Source organism: Eublepharis macularius, chromosome 6 (genome assembly GCF_028583425.1).
Source record: "Eublepharis macularius isolate TG4126 chromosome 6, MPM_Emac_v1.0, whole genome shotgun sequence".
NCBI lineage: Eukaryota > Metazoa > Chordata > Lepidosauria > Squamata > Eublepharidae > Eublepharis > Eublepharis macularius.
Window position 1 is genome coordinate 30,741,969 of NC_072795.1, and position 24,831 is coordinate 30,766,799.

General features: G+C 44.5%; 1 protein-coding gene across 1 annotated transcript; it reads left to right on the plus strand.

Moving 5' to 3' along the window:
• The first annotated feature begins 5,083 nt into the window (after positions 1-5,083).
• On the plus strand, positions 5,084-24,601 carry LOC129331693 (retinoic acid receptor responder protein 1-like). The gene is made up of 6 exons (XM_054982125.1): positions 5,084-5,496; positions 16,205-16,267; positions 18,132-18,282; positions 20,479-20,606; positions 23,245-23,307; positions 23,918-24,601. Exons 1-6 carry the CDS (start codon positions 5,221-5,223, stop codon positions 24,074-24,076), a joined length of 840 nt encoding a protein of 279 aa, XP_054838100.1. The 5' UTR covers positions 5,084-5,220; the 3' UTR covers positions 24,077-24,601.
• Positions 24,602-24,831: the final 230 nt, after the last annotated feature.

A 24,831-nucleotide genomic window follows, 5' to 3' on the forward strand; every position in this document is an offset into this window, starting at 1 on the left:
ACCATTGTTTGGAAGCAGTTCTGTCTCGGTCTTGCCAGCCCGACCATATCTTAATAAAACTGTGGCACAAATTTTGACCATCCTTAAGAACATAAAAGCCTTGTTAGATCAGATCAGCCGTCTGTCTAGTCCAGCATCCTGTTTCATACAGAAGCAAACCAGTGGCCCTGAATGGCCAACAAACAGAGCTCAGAGGACAAGATCTTTCCCCAGATGCTGCCTTCTATCCCGTATCCAGAAGCTTGCTGCTTTTGTATACAGAGGGTCCCTAACTCACCATGGCTAGTCTCATCTCTCTGGTGGTAATGACGAATGTCCTGCCCCCAGCTCCTGTTGCCTACTGACACTCGGCTGGGCAGCAGAAAGAAATGCCTAGCGAAATAGGTGTGCATGAGCCCCAGTGTGTTGTCATAGCTTCTGGAGCAACCTGGAAGTGGTATCATTGCGCCAGGTGACATCCTAACATTTGCCCCAAACTCTATGGTTAAACTATAGAATTTGGGGCAAATGCTACAGCATCACCTGGCGCAATGATGCATATCCCAGAAGTGACATCATCTAACTAGGGATAACTTCTGTGGCCCCGAAACTTGGAATTCTCTGCCCCACCATTTCCCACTGGTTGCCAGAATGTGACTGGCAAGCCTATCAGTGAAATCCAAAGCAGAGTTACTCCTGTCTAAGCCCATTTATTTCAACTCTGCTTAGGATTTCACAGTATGGCTAGCAGCAGGCAAGAACATATGAATAGCAACGTAAGAGGTTTTTTTACTTTTACAAGATTTTTTTTTCAGAACTTCAAAGAGAGATGAGTCTTTCACTTTAATATTTCACCACTGGGTTTAGTTTACTGGCATCCAATAGAATTGCCAGCTCCAGGTTGCAAAATTCTGGAGATTTTGGGGGTGGAATCTGGAAAGGGCAGGGTTTGGGGTGTGGCGGGACCTCAGCAAGGTATAATGTCATACAGCACACCTTCTAAGGCAGCCATTTTCTCCAGATCCAGAGGAGTTAGCCATGTTAGTCTGTAGTAGCAAAATCAAAAAGAGTCCAAAAAGGTGCTACTGGACTCTTTTTGATTTTCTCCAGAGAAACTGATCTCTGTGGCCTGGAAATCAGCTGTAATTCTAGGAGATCTCCAGCCACCAGCTGGCAACCCTACATCTCAAATGCTAGTAATATGGTGTTAAATAGTGCTAGCTGACAGAAAGAAGATTGGAAGCTGCTTATTACATAATGATAGCCTCTGGGCCATAAGGATTCTTGAAAGTTATGTTTGTATGCCACCTCAAACTGTCTGCCATACTGACAGGCAAATCCGGAGGCACTGGGTTGCATGGAAAAGATCCCTGCTCTGCAAGTTTCCAAGTTTAAACCCCTCAGCACCCGAGAGTTAGCTTTTTAAAATCTAAATATGCTTCTGATTCCAACACTGGGATCTGCAGAATAGGTTTTTTTTCTCTCCAGGCTCAAGAATGCAGGTGTTGCCAATCCCTACCAGGTAAAAGACAAAAGACCAAATATACTTTTGCCATATTTTGCTGGCAGGGGTCTTGTGTTTACAGTAACTGTCTGACAAGACAAATTTCAAGGTACACGCGGTAGGCACTGCTTCTTCAATAACTATTCAGCAAGAGTAGAAAAATCCACATGGTCAACCAAAATTTGGGTGTGACGAAGAATTGTTCAAGTGACGTTTCTTTATTTTACAGCTTATGCTAACACTTGTAGAGGATTCATAAGTCCACAGCAAACCTTTTTTATTTTAATTTGATGCCCGCTCCCCAGTTTAACAATATTTTGGGGTTCCTCAAACCAGGACCTTCCCCATCTAACTCTCTGCCCCCCCTCTTTCCTATATAATATGGACTGGCTTTTTTCTTTCCATTCTTACATTTTCCCTGTCAAAAAAGAACACAGAGAAACAACGGAAATATTTTCCTGTCTTAAAACAATCTGAAGAATGTATCTTGGCATGCAGGAGAATGATTCAAATTTCTGTTTTTCTGTATAAAAGATTGCAAGAACAGAGAGTCCTATTCACCCCAGACAAGTTAATCCAGGCTGTTGAGTACTCTGCTGCTCCTTTCTATATGGAATGGTAGTTTCATACTTCCAACATTTCACAGATGAAAAGTGAAGTTTTTGCACTAAAGCTCACTGACTGGGAGTAAGCCCCCTTGTATAGAAATGGGACTTACTTCTGATTAGATCTGCTAAGTTTGTGCCCTGAGTCCCCTCTCCCACATTACACACTGCTGAAGGTTCTTTTCCATCTGTATTCTTTCAAACATTACTATAGTTAACCTGGCAAGGAAATTATCATTAATCCCCCAATCACCACCAAATTTTAGAAATCTATATTATACTTTATCAGCATGTCAGTGTCAGTGAAGAGTCTGAGTTGATAGGGTGGCATGGGGGGGGGGTCAAACCAATAGTGCTGGTTTTTAAAGATCTGGGTCCAGGTTCCCCAGACTCAACTCAGGTTCTCTGCAGCCACACAGCAATTGTGGGGAATGGTTTTTTAAAAATATAGGAGAGCCCAAAGGGCCTCAGAACACCACCATGAGCAATTCCTCCTCCCCTCAAGCTGTTTTCCAAAACAGTAAGCAGGTAGGAGGGGGGGGGCTCTGTTTCTGCTGATCTACTTAGCATATTCTGTGCATGTGGAACAGTAAAAATGGGAGGGGAAATCCCCCCCCCCATTCTGGGAAACAGCTAGGGGGGGGCAGGAGCTCTTCCTTCCCCTGTAGTGGCATTCTGAGGCTGTTTGGGCTCTCTTTTGTTTTGTTTTTTAACAGCCATTCCTCACAGTTGCTGTGAGGTTGTAAGAAACCCAAGTTGAATCTGGGGAATCTGCACATTTAGTTGGACCCTTAGGTTGGCAGTTTGACTTTGGTGAAGGAAGGTAACATTGTAAATTTGACATCCATTAATAACTTATAAAGGCCCTTCTGAAACAGGCTTGCTTTGCGGAATTAATTGAAGACTGGGAAGATGTCCTAGGATGTAGGAAAGCTATGCACCAATCTATACTGTTTGTAGCAGATTCAAGATTTGATCCTTATTTTTGATTTATTTTTATTTTACATCATTCTCCTCTCCTCCATTTTTTCCTCACAATAAACCCTGTGAGGTGGGTTTGGCTGAGAGAGTGTGATGGGACCGACATCACCTAGTAAGCTTCTATGGCTTCTACGGAATCAAATCTGGGTCATCCAGATCCTAGTCCATAAAACTAGGAAAATCAAAAAGAGTCCAGTAGCACCTTTAAGACTAACCAATTTTATTATAGCATAAGCTTTCAAGAATCAAGTTCTCTTCGTCAGATGCCTGATCAAAACTGGGCAGATACAGAAGAGGAGGGGGAAAGAGAGGGAAGGAGGGGAGCATAAATCACAAGAAGGCAGAATGCAATTAGCATAGAGGCAATCAAAACATTCCTTTGCTTGGAAATGTAAACATTTCCTTTTGGTGTGCAGTCAGTTTGTAGCAGTGAAGGTATCCAATTCCTATGTAGTATAAGCCTTCGGTAACCACAGCTCTCCCTGCCAGTTGCATCTGACAAAGAGAACTGTGGTCCCCGAAAGCTCACACCAGGCGTCACTGGGCTCCCCCAGATCACGCCTCTGTAAAGAGAATCTGTTACCTGTGGTAATGTGATAACCATTCATAGTCTCTATTCAGTCCCCGCTTGACAGAGTCAAATTTGCATATGAATTCCAATTCAGCAGCCTCCCGTTGGATTTTGTTTTTGAAAGGTTTCTGTTGAACCACAGCGACCTTTAAGTCTTTGGTGGAATGTCCTGGTAGATTGAAATGTTCTCCCACTGGTTTTTGGACGTTTCCATTTCTAATGTCAGATTTGTGTCCATTTATTCTTTTGCGTAGAGGTTGGCTGGTTTGTCCAATGTACAATGTACAATGTTCCTGCCCCAACAGGCAAGCAAAAACCTTGGGTCACTAGCGAATTATGCCAGTGTTACTTAGGCAAGAAAATGTCTATTCAGGATCACCCTGGAACAGATTAAGGCCAAACCATGTGGTAATGTTAGAGATAATCATCCTAATGTGGTTTTTGGTTTTCAAAAGTAGTGTGTGTGGGGATTTGTGTCAAGACCTGGATAAGGATTGGGCCCATTTTGATAACTGCACAGAGGAAGAGTTAAGCACCCAACTTACTCAGCACCACAGCCCAAATCCAAATTTCCCCACAGCTTTTTAGGGGAAACAAATCAGATCTAATGACGGGTTACTGTATAACATGTACTTTGGCCCTCAGTAAAGCCTAAATAATGAGGGAGAAGGACCAGGGGATGAAAATGAGAAAAAGCAGACCACTCAAAACTTAAACCTCATTACTTCCAGCTTCTCAGGCCCCTAGCTGTAATAAAAACAAAAATGAAACACAAATGTGCACAAAAACAAGTGGCAAAACTTATCCAATGCCAACAAATTCATAAGTGCAGGCCCTACTCAAAACTGAACCCAGTCCACCGCTACGCTTCCAGGCAACACTTCTGGAACTGGTCTTCTCTTTGTCTAGCTGCTTTAAGAAATTATTAACATCCTTTTGCCCACTTTGCGTTTTCTTCTGGATGTTTTACCTGCCACCTTTTCCTATATATTGGCAAATTATTGTACAGGGTTGACTCTTTTTTTCTTTGTTGCTTTATTTTTATGGTTCCATGGCCAATGCAAAGTGCTGCCCTCCCTTTCCTTTTGTTTCAGGTTCTTCAGACGAGAAGTCTTAAAATCATGGCCTGAAACACTCTCCCCTCCCGCGCCTAAAATCCAACCTAGTGAAGAGCTCTGGAGAACCGGAAAGCTTGCACACTGCTTTTGTTATCGCAGTTGGTCTTAATAAAAAGTACTAGTTGAAATTTTTTTAAAATGTAATTTAAGATTTGTGTAAGCAAGAAATGGTTGCTTTGCTTTCTCCCTGGTGAGAGGGAGGGGGCGATGGCAGGCGTCCCTCGGACCCCTCCGTGTGGGCGACCTTTGGGTAAGCGGAGCGACGAGAGCGGGAAAGAGGAAGGAAGGGAGTAGGCGCTGCCGAGAAACGCGACTCACTGCTGGGCTGGAGCTGGTCCCGGCGGAGGGAGGGCGGTACGGGCAGCCGGGCGTCCCAAGTCTTTAGACTTGGGCGGGCGCCTGCAGAGCGGCGCCTCATTCCCGCGGCTCGCCCGGCGCTCTCCAGACGACTCCCTGCGCAGGATGCAGCCGCTGAAGGCCACCCGCAGCCGGTCTCGCCTGCTCCTGCTGGCGGCGCTGCTGGCGCTCTTGCCCGCTCCGGCTGTAGGTCAGGTGGACCGCCGGCCCAAGCACATCTGGACAGACCCGCTGCTGGGTCTCCGCCCCGGCGGCTCGCTGGACACCTCCAGCCGGCAGGTCCAGAGAGCCGCACAGACGGCTGTCAGCTACTTCAACTACCAGCAGGGGTCGCCCAGCTCGCTGCGGGAGCCGGGTTCTGTCAAGGCGGCGTCCCTTAAGGTAAGAACAAGCCCCGTCCTAAGAGAAACCCTCAAGCCATCCCCAAAAGCATAGCAATGAACGTTCCCCTGCTCCTAACCAGTATTGGACACTCACGACGACCCTGTAGGGTTGGTTTGGCTGAGAGAGCCTGACATGCCCGAGAAGATACTTTCAGGTAGGTGGCCCTCTTGGTCTGCAGTAGAGTGGCATGGTAGGGGCCAATAAGATGTTCAGGTCCAAACTGTTGAGAGTCAAAGCTCCCTTCTTCAGCTACCTGAAAGTATCTGACGAAGAGAGTTTTGACTCTGGAAATCTGGTTGGTCTTCAAGGACCGGAATCTTTATCTGAAGAAGGGAGCTTTGACTTTCAGTAGCTTGTACCTTGAAAAGTTGGATCCAACTAACTTTTGTGCTGGTGAAAATGGAAGGAAAGGTTACCCCTGACGACCAATAAAGGCTATACTGGGGGATAATGGGACTCTCAAAAGCTCATATCCTGAAAATCGTGTTTGGTCTCTCAGTTGTCACTGGACTCAAATCCTGCTGAGGTGCCCAAGTTCTCCCAGTGAATCAGTGGCAAAGCAAATGCTTTGTGAGTGGGAATGAAAACAGGCTTGAGCTCTGAAAAGGTCGAAGGGAGGAAGATTTCTGGATGCCTAGGGGACTACTTCTGTAATATTTGCACACTGAATCTGGGGACATTTAAGTTCCAGTAGTTTTCTTTCTTAGAGTTGGTTGCCATTTTTCATCCTTGGCAAGGCTATTATGTCTTTAGTATGATGGCCACTATCGCTGGGTTTCATCATGTCATGTCATCTCCATGTCAAGCAAAGCTTCACCCAGGGCCGTAGTAGTCATAAGGCTAACTAGGCTGAAGCCTAGGGGGCCCGCAGGGACTAGGGGCTCATCAATTTTTTTTTACCGAGGCACTGTTACCTGCGCCCTAGGGCTCCAGTGGTTAAAGGCACTTTACACTCTGCACCGTAACAATACATATACATATATATTTATCCATATATATACTCTCATATATGAATAGAATTCTTCAGGAGACCCTCAAAATGGATATAGCGCTATGTACTGTGATCTAGGGTCAGGCTGTCAGCTGGGGTGGGCAGGGCCGGTGCCAGAGGTTCTGGCGCCCGAGGCGGCGTGATGACATCGTGATGACACACGCCACGGACTGTGTGATGACATCATCGCAGATGTCATCATGCGCCGCAGGGGGGCTGGGCAGCTCGCGGAGCCCCAAGCACTGAAGCTTCAAGCTGCTGCTGGGGCGGCGCGCGGAGGCTGCTCTGTGCGCCACCCCAGCAACAGCTCACGGCTTCTGCGACCGGCTGGGGTGGAGGAGCACGCAGCGGAGCTGGTGTGGCCGGCTGCAGCTGCTGCTGCAGCCAGCCAGCCAGCTCCGTGCCACCACCGCCATGCACCCCAGCTGGGCGCACAAGCTGCGAGCCGCTGCTGGGGCAGTGCCCGGAGGCTGCGCCCGGCTGGGGTGTGTGGCGGCAGCGGTGGCAGCAGCACGGAACTGGCTGGCTGGCTGCAGCAGTAGCTGCAACCCAGTCGTGCCAGCTTCGCTGCGCGCGCCTCTGCCCCCAACACCCCCTCCGGTGCCCCTCCAATGCCCACGCGCCCGAGGCCACCGCCTACCTGGCCTCCATGGGCACGCTGGCCCTGGGGGTGGGGTGAAAGATTGAAGTGCAGGAGGAGGCCTGAAATACCTGAAAGCCTAGGGGCCCGGCCATGGGTTAATACAGCCCTGGCTTCACTTACTACATTTCTGATTGCCCCTTACAGAAGGCATAGAAACTTTTGGCAGAAGGCCCAAGAAACCGAATGTGTTATGTATACAGTAGCATACAGCTATGCATCTCTCCTCAGTGTGATTTTTTTTGAGTGACAAAGATCCATATAGATAATCACACAGTCCTCAAATAACAGGGGCAATATTATTTCAACTCTTTACCTTTTTGATGCTATTAACTTCTGTTCTGTATAAAGTTTTTGAGTGTATGTGTAAAGACTGGGCCTTTCTAGTTGTATTCAAATATGAGGCTTATAGTGGAGTTTCTCATTTTGTTAAGAGTACCCTTACTCCCCCTCCCTCCCATAATTCAAGCATTTTTACTACACCTATTTGCACCTGAAGGGTGGAAAAATTGCTGGCCATGTAATACAGGCTATCCTGGGGGTGAGAGTCCTAAAAACCTCATTTTGCGGTTATTAGTCAAACTGCGTAATGGGTGGCTGGACTGTGTTTTTGCTTAGGCCGGAGCAGCATAAAGTATTAACAGCAAGTTAGCAACTCCAATCACCAAGTTATCGTTTCTCTGTTGCAAAGTCCAGAGCAATTTTGCCATGAGGAAGGAATGATTGGCTGAGCACATGAATTCCAGTCACTCTCGCACTGTATCGTTTCTGTTCTCTCTGGACTTATTAATTGGGGATGCTACAATAATAGATTCCTAAATAATATCTTGAAGATACTTGTGAACTATTTACAAAGACTGGAAGCAAAACCGCTAGTGTGAGACTAGCTCCAGGCAGCATGTTGTATCCGGCTGCCTCACTCATCAGTGAAATATTTGGAACCCTTTTTGTCTGACTTGAAGCAGCTATAATTTTATTTTCAGATCTTAGTGAATGCCTTCGTGCCAGTGCTGGCTATTACAGCAGTGGTTAATGCTTAGCAAAAAGCAGTTTAGCTGCCTAATCCAAACAACTGACTTTTTCTCTTGAGAACTATAAAGGTTTCCTTTCTTTCCTTAAGCTTTATTTTGAAAACACAAAAGAGATGCATGAAACTGGCACACTGTAATAATTTTTCAGTGGCAGAAATGCAATTATTGGGAAATTTTTTATTGTGCAATGTGAGTGGAAGATTGCATATGCTTCCCTTAAGCTTATACCAAGAGTTCTTAAGATAACAGTTCTGAAGATGAATCAAGTGTGCCACAACTTCCGCAAAAATAGCTGCAAGCTCACAACTGAACTTGCTGACATGATGCCATTCATTTTGGATTGTGTGTCTTTTGAGCTCAAGCAATGAGGCTCTTGTATGATTTCTTCATTAATGCTGAGTTGTTAGGTTAGCCATGACCAACTCTGAGTAAAATTGGGTGTGCAGTTATAAAATATAGATTTGGGAATATGGTGAAATAACCATTTCAAGCCCCGAGATTCAAAACTTTGCCGAGAGGCAAGCAGTAGGTGTATGTAAGCCTGACTGCATATTGTTGTTTTAGCTGTTTGTCAGCTGTCAGTCTAGTCCCTTTACCATCTTATGAAAACGAAATTAGCTTGCCTCAGTTCATAAACATAGTAACTTTGTATTGTCGAAGGCTTTCACGGCCGGAGAACGATGGTTGTTGGGGGTTTTCCGGGCTGTATTGCCGTGGTCTTGGCATTGTAGTTCCTGACGTTTCGCCAGCAGCTGTGGCTGGCATCTTCAGAGGTGTAGCACCAAAAGACAGAGATCTCTCAAAAGACTGAGAGATCTCTGTCTTTTGGTGCTACACCTCTGAAGATGCCAGCCACAGCTGCTGGCGAAACGTCAGGAACTACAATGCCAAGACCACGGCAATACAGCCCGGAAAACCCCCAACAACCATAGTTAACTTTGATGATACAGTCAGCAATATATGACCAAGAGGTCATAAAAGTAAAGAAGCGTCCTTCCAGATGGCAAGAAACTGGCAGAAACCCTTCAGCCTGCCGATGGAGTCACAGTGGCAAAAAAATATCCACAGGCTGATTGTTATGGATTTTGAGATGCTGTCACACCTCTCCATTGTTCTAACCTCACTCAGTTATAAATGCATGAAAATGTTGATGCCGTGGCTTGGTAGAGCCAATGTAGTGTAGCAACTGGTATCAGACAAACTGGGAAATTTGGGATCAGATCCCAGCTCTGCCAGGAAGCTCTCTGGGTGATGTTGGGGGGCTGGCCCCACACATTCAGTATAACCCACCTCACTGGGTTCCTCTGAAGATAAAACAACTTGCAGCGTTTTAAGCTTCTTAGAAGATGGGATTAAAATGTCATAGGTAGAACTGTAAAAGAACAATAATATTCATCACAAACCCATACTCCACGAATGGCAAACAACAAAGCAAATAGGCACAGTTTAAAATGGTAGGTTCATTTTTTGCTGTGCAACTTTTTGTCACTTATACAACATGTTGTTATTTTGAAGCAATATTTGCACTTAATATAAAATGTTTCGGAAACTACAGTAATCTTGGGGATAGTGTAAACAGACACTGTGCCATTACTTTCCTAAACACACTAGTAATTTAGGGTGTTGTGTCTTTTGTGCCTGTCAGCATATAGATATTTAAGTCTCCTCCCTTTGTGAGTGTGCAACTATAGTGATATATTAATGAAATTTATTTCATCAAATTTATACTCCGCCCTCCCTGCAAACGAGCTCAGGGCAGCTAACAACATATATTATACAATTAAAACCATATACATATCTAAAAACAAAACAAACAAACTGGTGGCATGACCAATTCAGGCTATAATAAATATCTAAAATAATATATAATATACTAAATATATACTAAATAATATATATACTAAATAATAAATATTTACATTAAAAATTCCTGCCCTTTTCCCAAGGGGTGGCCTACATTGTTCTCCCCTCCTCCATTTTCTCCCCACAACAACTCGGGGTAGGCTGAGAAAGTCCATTTTAGAAGGCAATCTTCCCTTTGTACCCAAATACCACAAGGGCCATTCCAATTCATCACATATGTTTCCGGTTACGAAACATACAAGTAGATTCCAGTTGGTTCATATGTTTCTAACATGCAGGGTAGAGAAGTATACTTATTCCATTATGTTTTCATCCCTTTCTCCTCCTGAGTAACACAAGGCTTCTCCATTTTACCTCACAACAATTTCTCAGAGTAGGTTAGGCCGAGACAGACTTATTGGCCCAAGGTCACCCAACAGGCTTCAAGCCGAGTGGGGATTTGAACCCAGGTAGGGCTGCCAGCTCTGGGTTGGGAAATTCCTGGAGATTTGGGGGAGGGGTATGGAGCTTGGGGGAGGTTGGGAGGGAAGGGACATCAGTGGGGTATAATGTTGTAGAGTCCACCCTGCAAAGCAGCCATTTTCTCAAAGTGAACTAATCCCTGTAGTCTGGAGACAAATTATAATTCCTGGAGATCTCCAGGCCTCACCTGGAGGTTGGCAATCCTTTGGTGCACATTATACAAGCTCCAAACTTGTTAAATGTTATCAAGGCTTGTTCCAGCAACTGTTGTGATTGCTGATGTAGTCAGCAGTGATGCAAATCCAGGGAACTGCTGCTGCTCTCCCACCAGAGCACCGAAAGGCAAGGCCGGTTGCTTCAGAGCTTGAGGGCAGCCACTGCGTACAATCTCTGCAGTCGGGGTCAGTTGTAATTGTTCTCTCTTCCTTCCTCTTCAGCCTCACTTATGAAATCTTCAAAAGATGACCCTGCAAGCCTAGTCCAAGCAGGTTAACGATGAAATTGTCTGTCGGTATCCTAAAATCTGCTTCAGGCTAAGTCCTGTTCCGTCCTGTATCTCTTCTCTTGTTCTGGAAGAAAAATACTTAAGCCAGCAGCAAATAGCCTGGGGTGATGTTTTAAATTTTTGTTGTGGTTTGGATTAAGGAGGTGCTTGCAGAGCGGGGGTGGGGGTGGAGACAAGGCTGAGCAACCTCGGTCACGTTTTATAAAAAACAGGACAACTGACTAGCCAGAAGGACAGTGCAATTTTCAGCCTGTGGACTTCGTCAAAATTGTGTTTTGAATTAAGTTTGATGTGAAGCTGCACTTAAAGAAAAGCGGACCGCTTTGGAAGAGCAGACTGTCATGTGTTTAAAGAGCTTTTCAGTGCAGACTGCTTTTTTAGTGCCAGCCGGAGAGAAATAGTTGCCAGCTAGAGGGGGCTTATGTGCCCTTTAAATCTGTTTGGCATGGGAAAATGTGGCACGAGTGGCTTTGCCAAGCCATGCCTCCCAAACCTCTCCTTGTTCCAGCCATAAGCAGCATCTTTTGGGCAGGAGTATTCTATGAATTTAAGGGTATTCACATACACTTCTGGGCTGTGGGCTTTCCTAGGTAATCCTTTAGAAAACAGTAAGAGGTTTGTGTAAAGCTCACTGGATTATTCACTGGATCAAGGCCACGTTCTCAAAGTTAATACATCCATGGTGGGGAAATAATATTTTACCTGTACATGTGCTGAGTCGCAACTTTTCCTATATGTGCAGCTACTGCATTCTTCAGCACTGTAATAAATTGTGTTTGTGAGTGTGTCAGGCACACCTAATGGACAGCTATTACTGTGTCTTGCATGTGTTTAGACACTTTTTTTGGCTTATCTAAGCCTTATCTATCCTCACAAAAATCCTGTGAATCTGTTGAAGTAATAACTATGGCTCACCCATTAAAAGGAGGCTTGAACTTGGGTCTCCCCAAACTAGGTCTAATAATACATGGAGACAGCCAGTGTGATGTAATGAATGCTTGATCAGATTGAATTCCCCACTCAGTCATGCAGCGCTCTGGAGCCAATCAACTTTTTCAGCCTAATCTGCTTTACAGGGTTGTTGTGAGAATAACTGGAAGAGGGGAACAGGTGCAAAAGCCATGTGGAACAGGGGCTATAGTACAGGGAAGTAGGTGAGATTGAGCAGAAATTGGTGGGATCCAACCCATTATCCAGTAGACCATGCTAATTTATTTGTGGGAGAATTCCGGACTAAGTTTGTTAGATTCATTACTGAACACAAGATGACAAAATTATGTTGTCAAAAAAACTGCTGTACTCATTGCTAGGCAGGGTATGGAGTCCTATCTAACTTCCCGGAGAGGATTCGAGGAATCCTTCCTAGATCTGCTCAGTCCCCTGTGTTCTCGCTCTCTGGATGGATGGAATATTTTGTAGTTTTCCCTCTCTTAAAGGCACTTAGGAGACTTTTAATATAGGAGGGGGCAACAAATTCTAGTGTTTTTGAAAGACCAAGAAGCAAAAGCATATTGGTCTATATTTACTCCACCAAGCTCATTGTTCATTGTTCTCCCTTCATCCATTTTTGTCACAGTACTATGAGGGTTAGGCTGAAAGGCAGTGACTGACTCAAAGTCACCTGTCAGGCTAACGGCTGAATGGGAATTCAAGCCTAAGTCCTAGTCCCCACTCTCACTGCTACATAGGGTTGCCAGGTCCAGGTTGGGAAATTCCTGGAGATTTTGGGGTTGGACCCTGCAGATGGTGGGGGTTGGGGAGGGGAGGGGCCTCAGTTGGGTATAATACTATAGAATGCATGCTCCAAAGCAGCTATTTTCTCCAGGGGAACTGATCTTTGATCAGTTGTGACTCCGGGAGATCTCCAGGCACCAACTGGAGGCTGGCAACCCTACTTACACCACAGGATCTCTTCTAATAGAGAGGAGTTGTTACTGCCTTTCCTCTTTTCGCTGTTATTAACTTCTACTTTTTTAATCCTATGGGAATTTAAACATCTTGGATTAGAAATGTTATAACAGGTTTGGTAATGTTGTTGGGCCCTAACAGAAAATAGGGTCGTTTTGTCAGTATTACACTCATATGTAACATGGAGCATACATATGAAAACTATCAGAAAGCGAAGTTGTTCAAGAATGTATTGTCGAAGGCTTTCACGGCCGGAGAACGATGGTTGTTGTGGGTTTTCCGGGCTGTATTGCCGTGGTCTTGGCATTGTAGTTCCTGACGTTTCGCCAGCAGCTGTGGCTGGCATCTCCAGAGGTGTAGCACCAAAAGACAGAGATCTCTCAGTGTCACAGTCAACTGAGAGATCTCTGTCTTTTGGTGCTACACCTCTGAAGATGCCAGCCACAGCTGCTGGCGAAACGTCAGGAACTACAATGCCAAGACCACGGCAATACAATCCGGAAAACCCACAACAAACCATTGTTCAAGAATGTTTGTCATATTTGATAATAGGTTCAAAACATATCCATTCCCGCCCCCCCCTTAAAGTTTCACTTTTGAATTTAGTCCATTATATTTGTTAACCAGATTAAGAACTGTAAAACTTTGAGATAACTTTTATAATAAATAATAACAATGATTTCATGAAGTTCCTCACCTCCTTTTCCACTTTAACAACGCTCAATCTTGTTTCACTGCGGAAAAAACATGGAACGGTTTACCAATATGTTTGGCCCCCTTGTGGCAGGGTTATGCTAATTTTCTTTATATACAATGTTTAGTTTTAAGTGTTTGACAAGGTTATGGGAACCTTAGCAATGACAGAACTTCTTCTGATAGAACTGCTAACAAACAAATACACAAATAACCAATGCTTATTTTAAAAAAAACCCAGTGGCCTTTGTTAGACATTTTAAAGTCAGAAATTTCCTCTGAAGTATCTTTGCTCCATAGCAAAAGAGTAATCTAGCTTGGGTAAAATGAATCCGCAGTGGGTTTCTTTCCTACTGCAGAGGCTACCAAACAAATATAGCATTGTCAGGCTTTAAACTGACTCTTGCAAACAGTTATGGAATTTCCCCCACCCCTTCCTTATCTATCAAACAGCATCCTTTTTCTGGAGAAGACAGAAATGACGTTTGAAAAATGTACCTGTTGTTTTGGGGAAGAAGTTAGGGAACTGCATTGCGTATTCACATGAAGTAGTTCAATAATGACTAGCAAAAAAAAAGTAAAAGATGCATTTAGATCTAGGGCAAACCTCACTATAAAGCAGGGGATGCCAACTGTCCATGAAACAACTGACTAGCCTGCGCTTGGATCTTTAGAAGCAGCTGGGTCTATGGAAATTAGCAGGTGAAACTTCCTTAAGAACTTAAAGAAACGTGATTACCTTCCCAGCCCTTCCCCCAATCTTTTTAATTGAATCAAATAACTATAAAAGCCCTATAATGCACATCATAAAACAAACACTTCATACCAGTTTCCTATAATCAAGCTAGGTACAACAGATTCCACACAGGTCTCTAATGCACTCAACAACTTTCCATAAATTCAGAACTTCTTAATATTGAGCATCAGGGATTAGATCCAAAGTTGCCACTCATGACTCTTCTGTTGCCAGAGAAGAGGAAAGTTTTGCTGATTTCTCCTTCTCGCTACAGATTCCTATGCTGTTTCTGAGGGGGCCCCTTGCCCCCCTCCGAGGTTTTTGTGGGCTGCAGAAGGAAGGGGAGGGTGGGAGAAACCCTGCTGTGTCAGCTTCGCTTCACTGCCTGTGCTTAGATCCACTCTCAAGGTTTTTATTTTAAAATATGCTGTTAATTTTTACCATACTACTCAGTTTCCTAAGCTAATCTATTTTCATCTTACTTTTAGCTTCCAGTGTTTTGCAGGTGTGATTTTTGCTGCATTTTGAGGCACTTATTTATATATGTAACAGGAATATTTTTAACAAAATTGGGAAGATGTAACATGGGATCTAGTATTAACTACAATTTTAAAATATTAAAGCACAGCTATGGCTTGCAAGCTAGTAACCCGGTAGCTTTTGCCTCTGATCACCTGTCCTAAAATGTACCAAATTGCAACCTGGGGCTATTTGGAAATGGCTGTGTATTTGCAGCTTGAGAATGGGGGATATTAAATGAAAATAAAAAAGCTCTAAAATATTCTTTTCATGCTGGAAGTTTCATTTCAACCTGCTGTACTTAATACCACAAGATGAATGTGCCTGGATATCATCTGGCAACCTTGAAGAGGTATAGAAGGATTTTTATAATAAGGTGGCAGGAGCACAAGAGAGAATTTTGAGCAAGGCTAGAGTTTTTTTAAAAAAAACCTATCAGGAAAGACCTGCTTTTGTGAATCACACACTGGATGGTGAGCGGGCAATGCTTTGCCTCCCCCAAGTGATAGCTGACATCTCAGCTGTGCAAAGTTCTCTACATAAACAGAGTCCATATTAAATGCCTAATAGTATAGGTTAAAAACGACACAGCATCTATCCACTGAATACAAAAAGGAACTCTGTGCGCAGTCTTCATTAAGACAAGATGGTGGTAGGTCAGTGTCTGGAGCCTCCCAGCCAGTTTTTTCTTTGAAAATTGTAACTTCTGGACAGTTGTGATTTAAATCAGGAAAATGATGCAGCGGGGAGAGGAGGATTTCTCTTCTCTGTCCATCACCACACTGTGGCTTCAGTCTGGATAAGGGTCTCATGTTGTTGCTTTTTGCATTTTAAAACCCAGCCAAGGATCTCTTAGCAATCCAACTCATCAGAAACCTGCTATTTTTTCCTGCCACCATTCCTCATCAGTGAAAAGAAATACCACAGGCTTATTTTATGGAATTTTGTAATGATTATTGCCATAGCCAGGGCTTTTTTTCAGCTGGAACGCGGGGGAACGGAGTTCCGGAACCTCTTGAAAATGGTCACATGGCTGGTTGCCCCTCCCCCTGATCTCCAGACAGAGGGGAGTTTTGATTGACCTCCACGCCGCTGAGCAGCGCAGAGGGCAATCTAAACTTCCCTCTGTCTGGAGATCAGGGGGCGGGGCCACCAGCCATGTGACTATTTTCTCTGAGGGCAACCCACTGAGTTCCACCACCTCTTTTCCCAGAAAAAAAGTCATCAAAGTACTTTATATACATTATTTGACTACTAAATGTTGCTCGCATTTTAGACTAACTTATGGGTGGGCTTTGTTCATTTGTTTTAAAATAATGCATGCTTTTGAAACTCAGCTATTTTCTCTCTCTTCCAGGTTATTCCAGGAGTTGGGCACAAGTACTACCTACAGTTCGTTACGGAAGACCTCCTAACTGGAGTAAGCATGCAACATAAAAACCATTTTTTCGCGCTGTTCCTAGACATGAGCCATCCCTTCCTTGGTTCTCTGGCCCATAAGATTCCCTTTTTTCATCCACTGACAAAAGATCTGCCCAACAAGAGCAATCCACAACATTGGGTGGCCAGGGGCAACACAGCATCTGCTGATGTGTTTCTTGGCGCCCTCTTGCTCTTTTGAGTCTTGGGGATAAAATCCAAGGGTTCTTGATGGGAACAGAGGGGGAGGGCTTCAGGCCACTTTCTACCAGCCAAATGACTATCAAAGCACTCAGCTGATCCCAGGCTTGTGCTTCACAGACCTTGGCTTGCTCATTGCTGCAGACTTTTCCTACATTTCTCAGCTCAGAAGCCTCTATCCCTGGCAGGGTCCTTTCCCTTGACAATGGAAACCAGACAGAATCTCTTCCCCAAAGCAAAATATGGATTCGGCTTCTCCCCCAGCTCAATAGAACAGGAAGAAAGAGCTCTGGAGGCATCACCTCTGCCTCTGCAGAAGTGGCTGCCTTCACTGTGGGGGGATACTTGGCTGGGGACCTCCTTTTTTTTTGTGATGAGCTCCATCTCCCCTGGCAGCCATTTTGTGATAGTGTCCAATACCCCTTCTCAAACTTTCCAGGGTGCATGCAGGCTCAACAAGGTTGGGGAATCCTGGGAGGGGTCTTGATTACAGAAGCTGCCTTTCACCCCTCATGTACACTGAGCTACCTGGCAATGGGCAGCATGGGTCCTACTCACTGGACTATGGATAAGATTCTCTGCTGTGCAGTGAGAAATTCAACTGGTGCAGGTTTATGCTGTTCTGTACCTGGCCTGTCAGGAAAAGCAGCATCTGTTGAATTCTCATGTGAATGTCGTAGCTATTGCTTATATTGTATTCACTTACAGTATGTAATCTGCCTTGGATTTCAGTGAGAAAGGCAGACTATATATAAACAACAACAGTATAATAATAATAATGAAGCTCTTAAAGGGACAGTAACCCTGTTAGAAAAGCTAACCTCTGTTAGAAAAGGTTATAGGCACAGAATATCTGGTCTGATAGGGAAAGTGTACTCGGGGGAAAGCTGGCAGTCCCGTCTGCTTATACCTCAATAGTTCAGAAGTTGCTGTTGGACTGGGCTGTTGGTTAAATTGGGGGCATAAAGAAATTATGGCGCAGAGTGGTAAGCTGCCGTACTGCAGCCCAAGCTCTGCACGACCTGAATTCGATCCTGGAGGAAGCCGGGTTCAGGTAGCCGGCTCAAGGTTGACTCAGCCTTCCATCCTTCTGAGGTTGGTAAAATTAGTACCCAGTTTCCTTGGGGTAAAGATGACTGGAGAAGGCAATGGCAAACCACCCCGTAAAAAGTCTGCCAAGAAAACTTTGTGATGCGACGTCCCCCCATGGGTCAGTAATGACTCGGTGCTTTACCTTTACCTCTTCCCCTATGTTCCTGTGTGCCAGATATGGTCTTCAGGCAGCTGCCGACTGCTGGTTGTTCCCCCACCTAGGCCCACTTGGCATTGAGCAGAGCCTCCAGGGCCTTTTTCATCCCAGCTCCCACTTTGTAGAATGGGCTCCCCAAATTGGTGAGAGGAGCCCCTGCATTGGAGATCTTCAGGAGGAGCTGTAAGGCCTGCTCACTTGCTTCCAGTTGCTTTTGGTGGGGTATGAATGGCAGGCATCTTTTTGGAAGGGAGGAGGGATATTTGGGAATGGTTATTTGATTTGATTTTGATTTTGTTGTTTTAATTATTACCTGTAATCCACCTTGAGCTCAATTGACTCAATTGATATCCTTAAATAAACATAAGACTTTAGTTCGTAACTAAAGAATCACAATTTACCTTTCTCTTTTCAGCAAAACTTGGGCAACTGTCTCGCCTCTGTGTTCTACCTGAAGTCAAAGCCTAAGCCGGCTGTTGACATTAATTGCCTCCTCGACAAAGACAGAGATCAGCGTCAGTGGAAGGACCGTGCCTTGTACTCTGCCTTGTACCAGAGAATTGCAAGTATGTTTGTGGCAACTCCCAAGTTAGCACCTGTTCAGCCCTTTCTGTTGCCTCCTGAATTGCCCTCTCTCTCCTCTGCTGCCCCTGCTGATTCCAAGGTGCTCTGCAGCTCATCTTAGACTTCAGTGACACAGGTGTGGGAGGTGCCAACAGGAACGAGCCAAAGGAAGGGCCTTGTTTCAGTGATAAGCATCTTAGCATTCAGCAGGTCCCGGGTTCGATTCCTGGCATCTCCAATTGAATGGTTCAGGAAGTAGGTGATGTGAAAGACCTTTATCTGAGACCCTGGAGAACTGCTACCCATAGATAACATCAGCCTGGATAGAGTAATTGTTCTGACTCAATATCAGGCAGTTTCTTCATGTGCCTTCATCCACCACCTCCTATGTGTCCAGTTTGGCACTCAAATGCCTGCTTAGGTGGTAGACTGGCCATGATTCTAGTGGTGTTCTGCAACTGCTGAATATTGTATAACTATTTGAATAAGAGGTTGCAGAAATGTTCTAATGGGCAGGTTCTACAGAGGTTCTTGTGCTTGCACAAGAGATTTATCAGAGCATTGCATGAGTAGAGGAACATTTCTTTTGGTGCAAGTTATAAAATGGTCTTTTAGTTATGGCTTCCTCACCTTTAGATCCAGCAGCCATATTTTACAGCTGTTAATTGAAGTGGGGAGGGGTTCTGTTTTCCTTTACAAACCAGCCTCTGAGGAGACTCCTTGAATCTATTGGGCATCCTTTACTTAACACAATTATGTGTAAGATGCATACACGCAGTGATGTGGAAGGCTTTTTAGTAAATAGAAGGATAAGAAAGTTTCTACTCGTCTTCTCTCCCTGGAGAGGTCAGATCCTGTTTTGTCCCCCACACATGACCTCTTCAGAGAGGCCTGCATGAAGATCTAGGCCTCTTTGCACCTCAGCACAGTGCTTTGTAAAAAGGATGAAACACAATTTTAAGGGAAACCACAGCAGTTTACTTAGAACTTGCATGACCGGTGTATGTACCAGCAAAGTGAGCTCTGGGCCAGGGATCAGCCAGGTGGGCTTTTTCTTTTAAAAGTTAAGTATGCCACACACATTTGTAAATGTATTAATCTCTCATCTAACCCCCCCCCCCCCCGAGTTAAAAAATATTTGCATATTTGCTCTGAACTGTTGGGAGAGAAAAGTGAAATTGGTGATGGCATGGGAGCCAGCCAGTAGGCATCCTACATAGCTAGTTATTCTGCATCAAAACTGAACCATGATGAAAGGGGTCTGGAGACTGAGCCCTACGAGGAAAGGCTGAGGTCCTTGGGAATGTTTAGTTTGGAGAAGATGAGATTGAGGGGGGACATGATTGCTCTCTTTAAATATTTGAAAGGCTGTCATTTGGAAGAGGGCAAGGAGCTGTTCCAGTTGGCAGCAGAGGATAGGACTTGAAGCAATGGGCTTAAATTACATGCAGAAAGGTACAGGCTGGATATTAGAAAAAACTTTTTCACGGTCAGAGTAGTTCAAAGGTGGAATCAGCTGCCTAGGGGGGTGGTGAGTTCCCCTTCACTGGCAGTTTTCAAGAAGAGGTTGGATGAATATTGGTCAGGGATGCTTTAGGCTCATCCTGCACTGGGCAGGGGCTTGGACTAGAAGGTTTGTATGGCTCCTTCTAACTCTGTGATTCTGTGAAAGTCCACAGAGCCAGTTTTTCCACTATTAAACTGCCTCTGCCCCTCTTAAAACGCTACACCCATCAATTTTTCCATACTGCTAAATCCCCTTTTTAAAAAACCGTTCTTGCATATGAACATAAGAAGTACCCTGCTGGGTCAGACCAGAAGTCCATTAGTACAGCATCATCTTTCACACAATGAACAACAAACAGGGCATGGAGGTTAAGGCCTTTCCCCTGATGTTGCCACCTAGCTTACTTGATTCTGGCCACGGAAGTTCACTTTAGTCATCATGGCTAGTGGCCATTGATGGGCTCTGTCCATGAACTTGTCTAATCCCCCTTTTAAAGCCATTTAGGCTAGTGGCCATCGCTTCATCCACTGTCACCGAATTCCACAATTTAGTTGCTTGTCGAGTGAATTGCTTGTCGTGATGGCCTTGAGAATGCACCACGGGAGTTGCGGTGCTGGTGCTAGTTCCTGCTTTCTGTCTCAATCTCAGCACCAGAGTTTTCTAAACTATTGCCTTTTCCCAACCCTTGCAGGAGATATCAAGCCCCCCCAGGAGTACCTACAGGGTTTGGGTGCTCTCGGCAGTAGCTTCCTTGCATGGGAGATGTCAACCGAGGACATGGCTTACACTTTGACAGAAATCAAGAATGTGAAGCTGTGGGTAAGCAAAGATGATGTTTCTGTGAAATGAAGCAAAGGTCCTACCATGGTCTCACGAGGAACAACAGGCTGGTCTTTGGACTTCTAAGGCACGCTCTTTCTCCCCAACACCAGATGCCATTTTTGGAAATGCTGCCGGAGGTTGCTTTTGCAAAAAGGATTGTGTGGGTCTTGGATATATGCCCCAGCTGCCTCAAGCCATATTACTTCTCTAGTTGTCGTCTGTGTCATTGGTGTGTCATCCATCCTTGCCACAATAAATCCCTGCATTTCCCCTGGATTAGACTTCCAAGTTGTGTTCAAGAGTGAATTGAGAGTGCTTGGAAGCGAATAACTTGTACTAGGAAAGAGAGATGGAGAAAGAGGAACGCTCAGTAATATGCTTATATGAGCATTCTTTTGGTAATCCTTGAGTATTGGGTGCGCTTTAAAAAAAAGACTAGTAGTGGTAATGCATATACGTGGCCTGTTCTCTGACCATGCTATGCAACAAGGGTCAAGCCCATTGTCCTCCCACCACCAAGGGGGAGCGCCTTGGGAGTGGAATATATTATCAGTCTCATTGACATGTAATGAGAAACTCTCAGATCAGCATAGGGTATCTAGTCTGTAGCCAGGTGAATGAAGGGTAGGCAGTATGCAAGCTATTTCTTTACTTCTGTCGGGCTAAAGCAGCCCTGCTGTACCATCTCATACCTTTGGAAGCTGCCTTATTCTGCGTTAATGTCCACCTTGCAAGGTAACTCCAGGTGACTTGCAGTCACAAACCATTTCAAAGACAAGTGGGTACTTGCATTCTCACCAACCAAACCTGGAAAACATGTTGACCCAGTGTTTGGTTTGAATCCACTGAAGCATTTCTGCTGACTGGAGAATGTCCACCCATGGAGTGTGACTTTCTTGCTTCCTCCCTGGAGCCCCAAGTGCCCCCTTTTGGGCTACAGTAGAACAGGGAAGGCAAAGAATTCCTTTCATCTGTAGAAATGCTTCAGTGAATCCAAGCCATAATATAGAGATCTCTTTTGGAAGAGGGAGGGGTTTTGAAAAATTGAGAAACAGATATAGGCATCTCCTTGATTTTGGTTTTGTGTATGTAGTGTTAGGAAAGCCCTTTTGAGTGCTGGCTCTCCACTGCTGTAAACATAGCATGAGAAACTGTCCTATAGAGAAATTCTTGCACACTTAGAGAGCAAAGAGAATGTAAATGGCTGGTGCTGCCTGTTGAAAAAGCATGGGGTAGCTACTTCCATCTGTTTTCATGATGAAGTCCCAAGGAATGTGCCAGGACTGAAAAGTTACGTAAGTTGCTGCAAGCAGATGTTGAAAAGGCAGAGAGCTGCAAGTGGTCTCATTTCTGTTACAATGACAGTAGCCAGATAATAACAACATAATATTCTATTTATATACCACCCTTCAGGACAATGCCCGCTCAGAGCAGTTTACGCAGGGTATTATTATTAGCCTCACGACAATCACCCTGTGAGGTGGGTGGAGCTGAGAGAGCTCTGAGAGAGCTGTGACTGACCCAAGGTCACCCAGCTGGCTTCAAGTGGAGGAGTGGAGAATCAAACCCGGTTCTCCGGATTAGAGTCCTGCCGCTCTTAACCACCACACCAAACTGGCTTTATCATGTGAAAACATTTAGTTCAGTCATATGCTGGGATTCATTGGGTGGGGGTGGGCAGCACATGACTCATCTTTAGTGTGATTGCTGTAGCAAAAGTGTTAGTTGGTGGCTGTTATTTTCTTTTGTTTTGTTTAACAAATCATTACAATAATAGTTGCAGGCTCATTTTATAGGATGACTTGCCTCACTATGAAGAGTAAGCTCACAAAGACAGCCCAGGGCACATGCAAAGAAAGGTCAGGAGCATAGACTTACTGCAGTCCAGGCCCTCTGAGAGGTTGTCAGAGGCCTCGACCACTTGCAAATTTTGAGCCTCTGAGCTGCCATATCAGAAAAGACTGCTGAAAACAAAATAAGGCATTTTGAAAATGAGACGAGTTACAAAATGTTTAAAATGGCAGAAAAGTAAGTCATGTTCTAAGCGGGCCTCCGTTTTAGACTTGAAGCCCAGGCTAAATGATGTTCCCTGCCACTAGCCCGGCTGCATTCTGCCACAGTAAAGAAAGCCACTCAACAGTGCATACAAAAGCAGTTATGAAAGCCCCAAAGGAATTCTTACGTGTGAGGATGGTGGGAGAAAGGGGTTAGTGTTGGACCAAGATCTGGGAGACCCTGGCTCAAATCTCCATTCTGCCACAGAAGGTTGTTGGATGACCTTGGGTGATCACACCCTCTCCGTCTAGCCTACCTCATAGAATTATGGGAGGATAAAGTGGAGGGCAGAATGATGTAATGTGCTTTAGGTCCCCATTGGTTAGAGAAAGAATATAGGGCTGACAGCCGGAGGCAGGAGGAGTGGGATCCCAAATCCTTCATAACAGCCCTTGCCCCCCACCCCCCGCCCCCCACAAAAGCTGGCCGCACTGGAATGTCTAGGAAGGTATAATATAAAATTACTGAACAAATAATTTTACCCTATGCATTTGGACTAATTTTAACTATTGGATGAATTAGGACTTCAGCACCATTTTAAAATGCAATGTTATTTGTTCATCTTTGTTTTCCTTTCCAGAAAAGAGCCGATGATTTGCTGGAATTTGACTACACTGTTGTGCTTGGTGGTGAGTCAGAAGAGGTAAGAGAACCCCATTGCTTAAAACCATTCTCCTAAAAAATAAGCAAAAGTAGCAACGAATTTACTCCCTAAAAGTACTTCAGAAGCTGGCATGGAGAAGAAACATGAGTCAGGGTCAAATTGCACCTCTGCAGTGAAGTCAAGGGAGAACCTTAGGCAAGCCACTTTTCCTCAGTACCCCACCAACTATCTTGTAGCAGCTTGGATCTTATTAGGGACCCTTAGCAGAGCTCTGCATGCAAAAGGGATCTTTCCCCCTGCAGCCATCTGTGCTCTGTGAAATGGGTGATGTCAGTGGGTCCACACTGCAAAGGGCACAATATGGGAGTATGCACTGGGGGGGAGGGAGGCAGGCACTGGGAAGGAGGAAGAAATGCCACCCCCCCAGGTTGTCCAGAAGTACCCATCCCCTTGTGAAAGATTTATGGTGCAACCCTAAGGAGAGTTCAATGCATTCTTAAGTGCAGCTCTGCTTAGGCGTCAATTGTTGAGTCCAGTGCAGTAATACAAACCTCCCATACAGAGTTGCTCTGTTACCAAGAAAATAAATATAAGTACTAGTAAGAATGATGGGAACACTGATTCACACATCCTGTGCTTTCTTCTCCAGTCTTCCCTTTCCTGCCACATGCGTGTAGTCTGGATGCCTGAGCAGCCTGCGGAAGTGAAATATGACTGCTCTTCAGAAGGCGCTTCTTCAGAATCTAGTGGTTCTGGAGCGGAATTTGGATCTACTGATGATTTTATTTTTCAATCAGTCAATGTTTAAATAGGAAGGAAAGAAGCTGTGTTATAAAGGTGTAAACATTTTTTACAAGGTTGTGGAGCACCTTGCCTTAATATTTCAACTCTGTATCATGATTATTCTTCTACGTAAATTACTGCTGTGTTTGAAGTTTAAGCACAAGTCACTTCTGAGTGACCCACTATAGAAATTCTTAATAGGCACTTTTGCAAATTGGAGTTACACACTTACACACAGACCACTGGACTTGCCACCAAGTTCCTGACATTAGGAAGTTATTCTGTATGAAGCAAAGATAATATATATGAACAACATTCTTGAAGGTTTTAAAACTACCATTTTAAAAGAAGCATTTGGGAAATATTTAAGTGTATGAAAATAAATATTGGACCTTTTAACATCCAATAAAACAAATAAATTTATGTCTTGTGGACACTGCATTATTCCGTATTTGCTGGATTGCTTCAAAATTCTTTGTACTCTTGGCATGTAAGACACCTTGAATAAGTAGGAAAAATGGAAATGGATAAAGTGCCTAGTTTTGCAGAACGTGTCTGTGTGTGTTTTTTAAGATGTACCATTCTACTCCTTCATAGAGGGAACCAACATGATCTCATGTGATGTAGGTTTTAATTGGATATATTGGGTTAGACCCAAAGGTGTTCCCCTTGCATGCAGATGGCAACTTCTCCTTTAGTTGTGTCTGATCCCTGTTAAAATTCATGGGACTTAACCTCTCCATTGAGTCCAGTAGGTTTTAGGCAGGACTAACTTCCTCA

What these genes read in the sequence shown, in the direction of transcription:
- LOC129331693 (XM_054982125.1), top strand. Translation starts at nt 5,221, where the DNA reads ATGCAGCCGCTGAAGGCCACCCGCAGCCGGTCTCGCCTGCTCCTGCTG. An exon ending in TCAAGGCGGCGTCCCTTAAG is followed by an intron (nt 5,497 to 16,204) that starts GTAAGAACAAGC and finishes TCTCTCTTCCAG; the next exon opens with GTTATTCCAGGAGTTGGGCA. An exon ending in TTGGTGGTGAGTCAGAAGAG is followed by an intron (nt 23,308 to 23,917) that starts GTAAGAGAACCC and finishes TTTCTTCTCCAG; the next exon opens with TCTTCCCTTTCCTGCCACAT.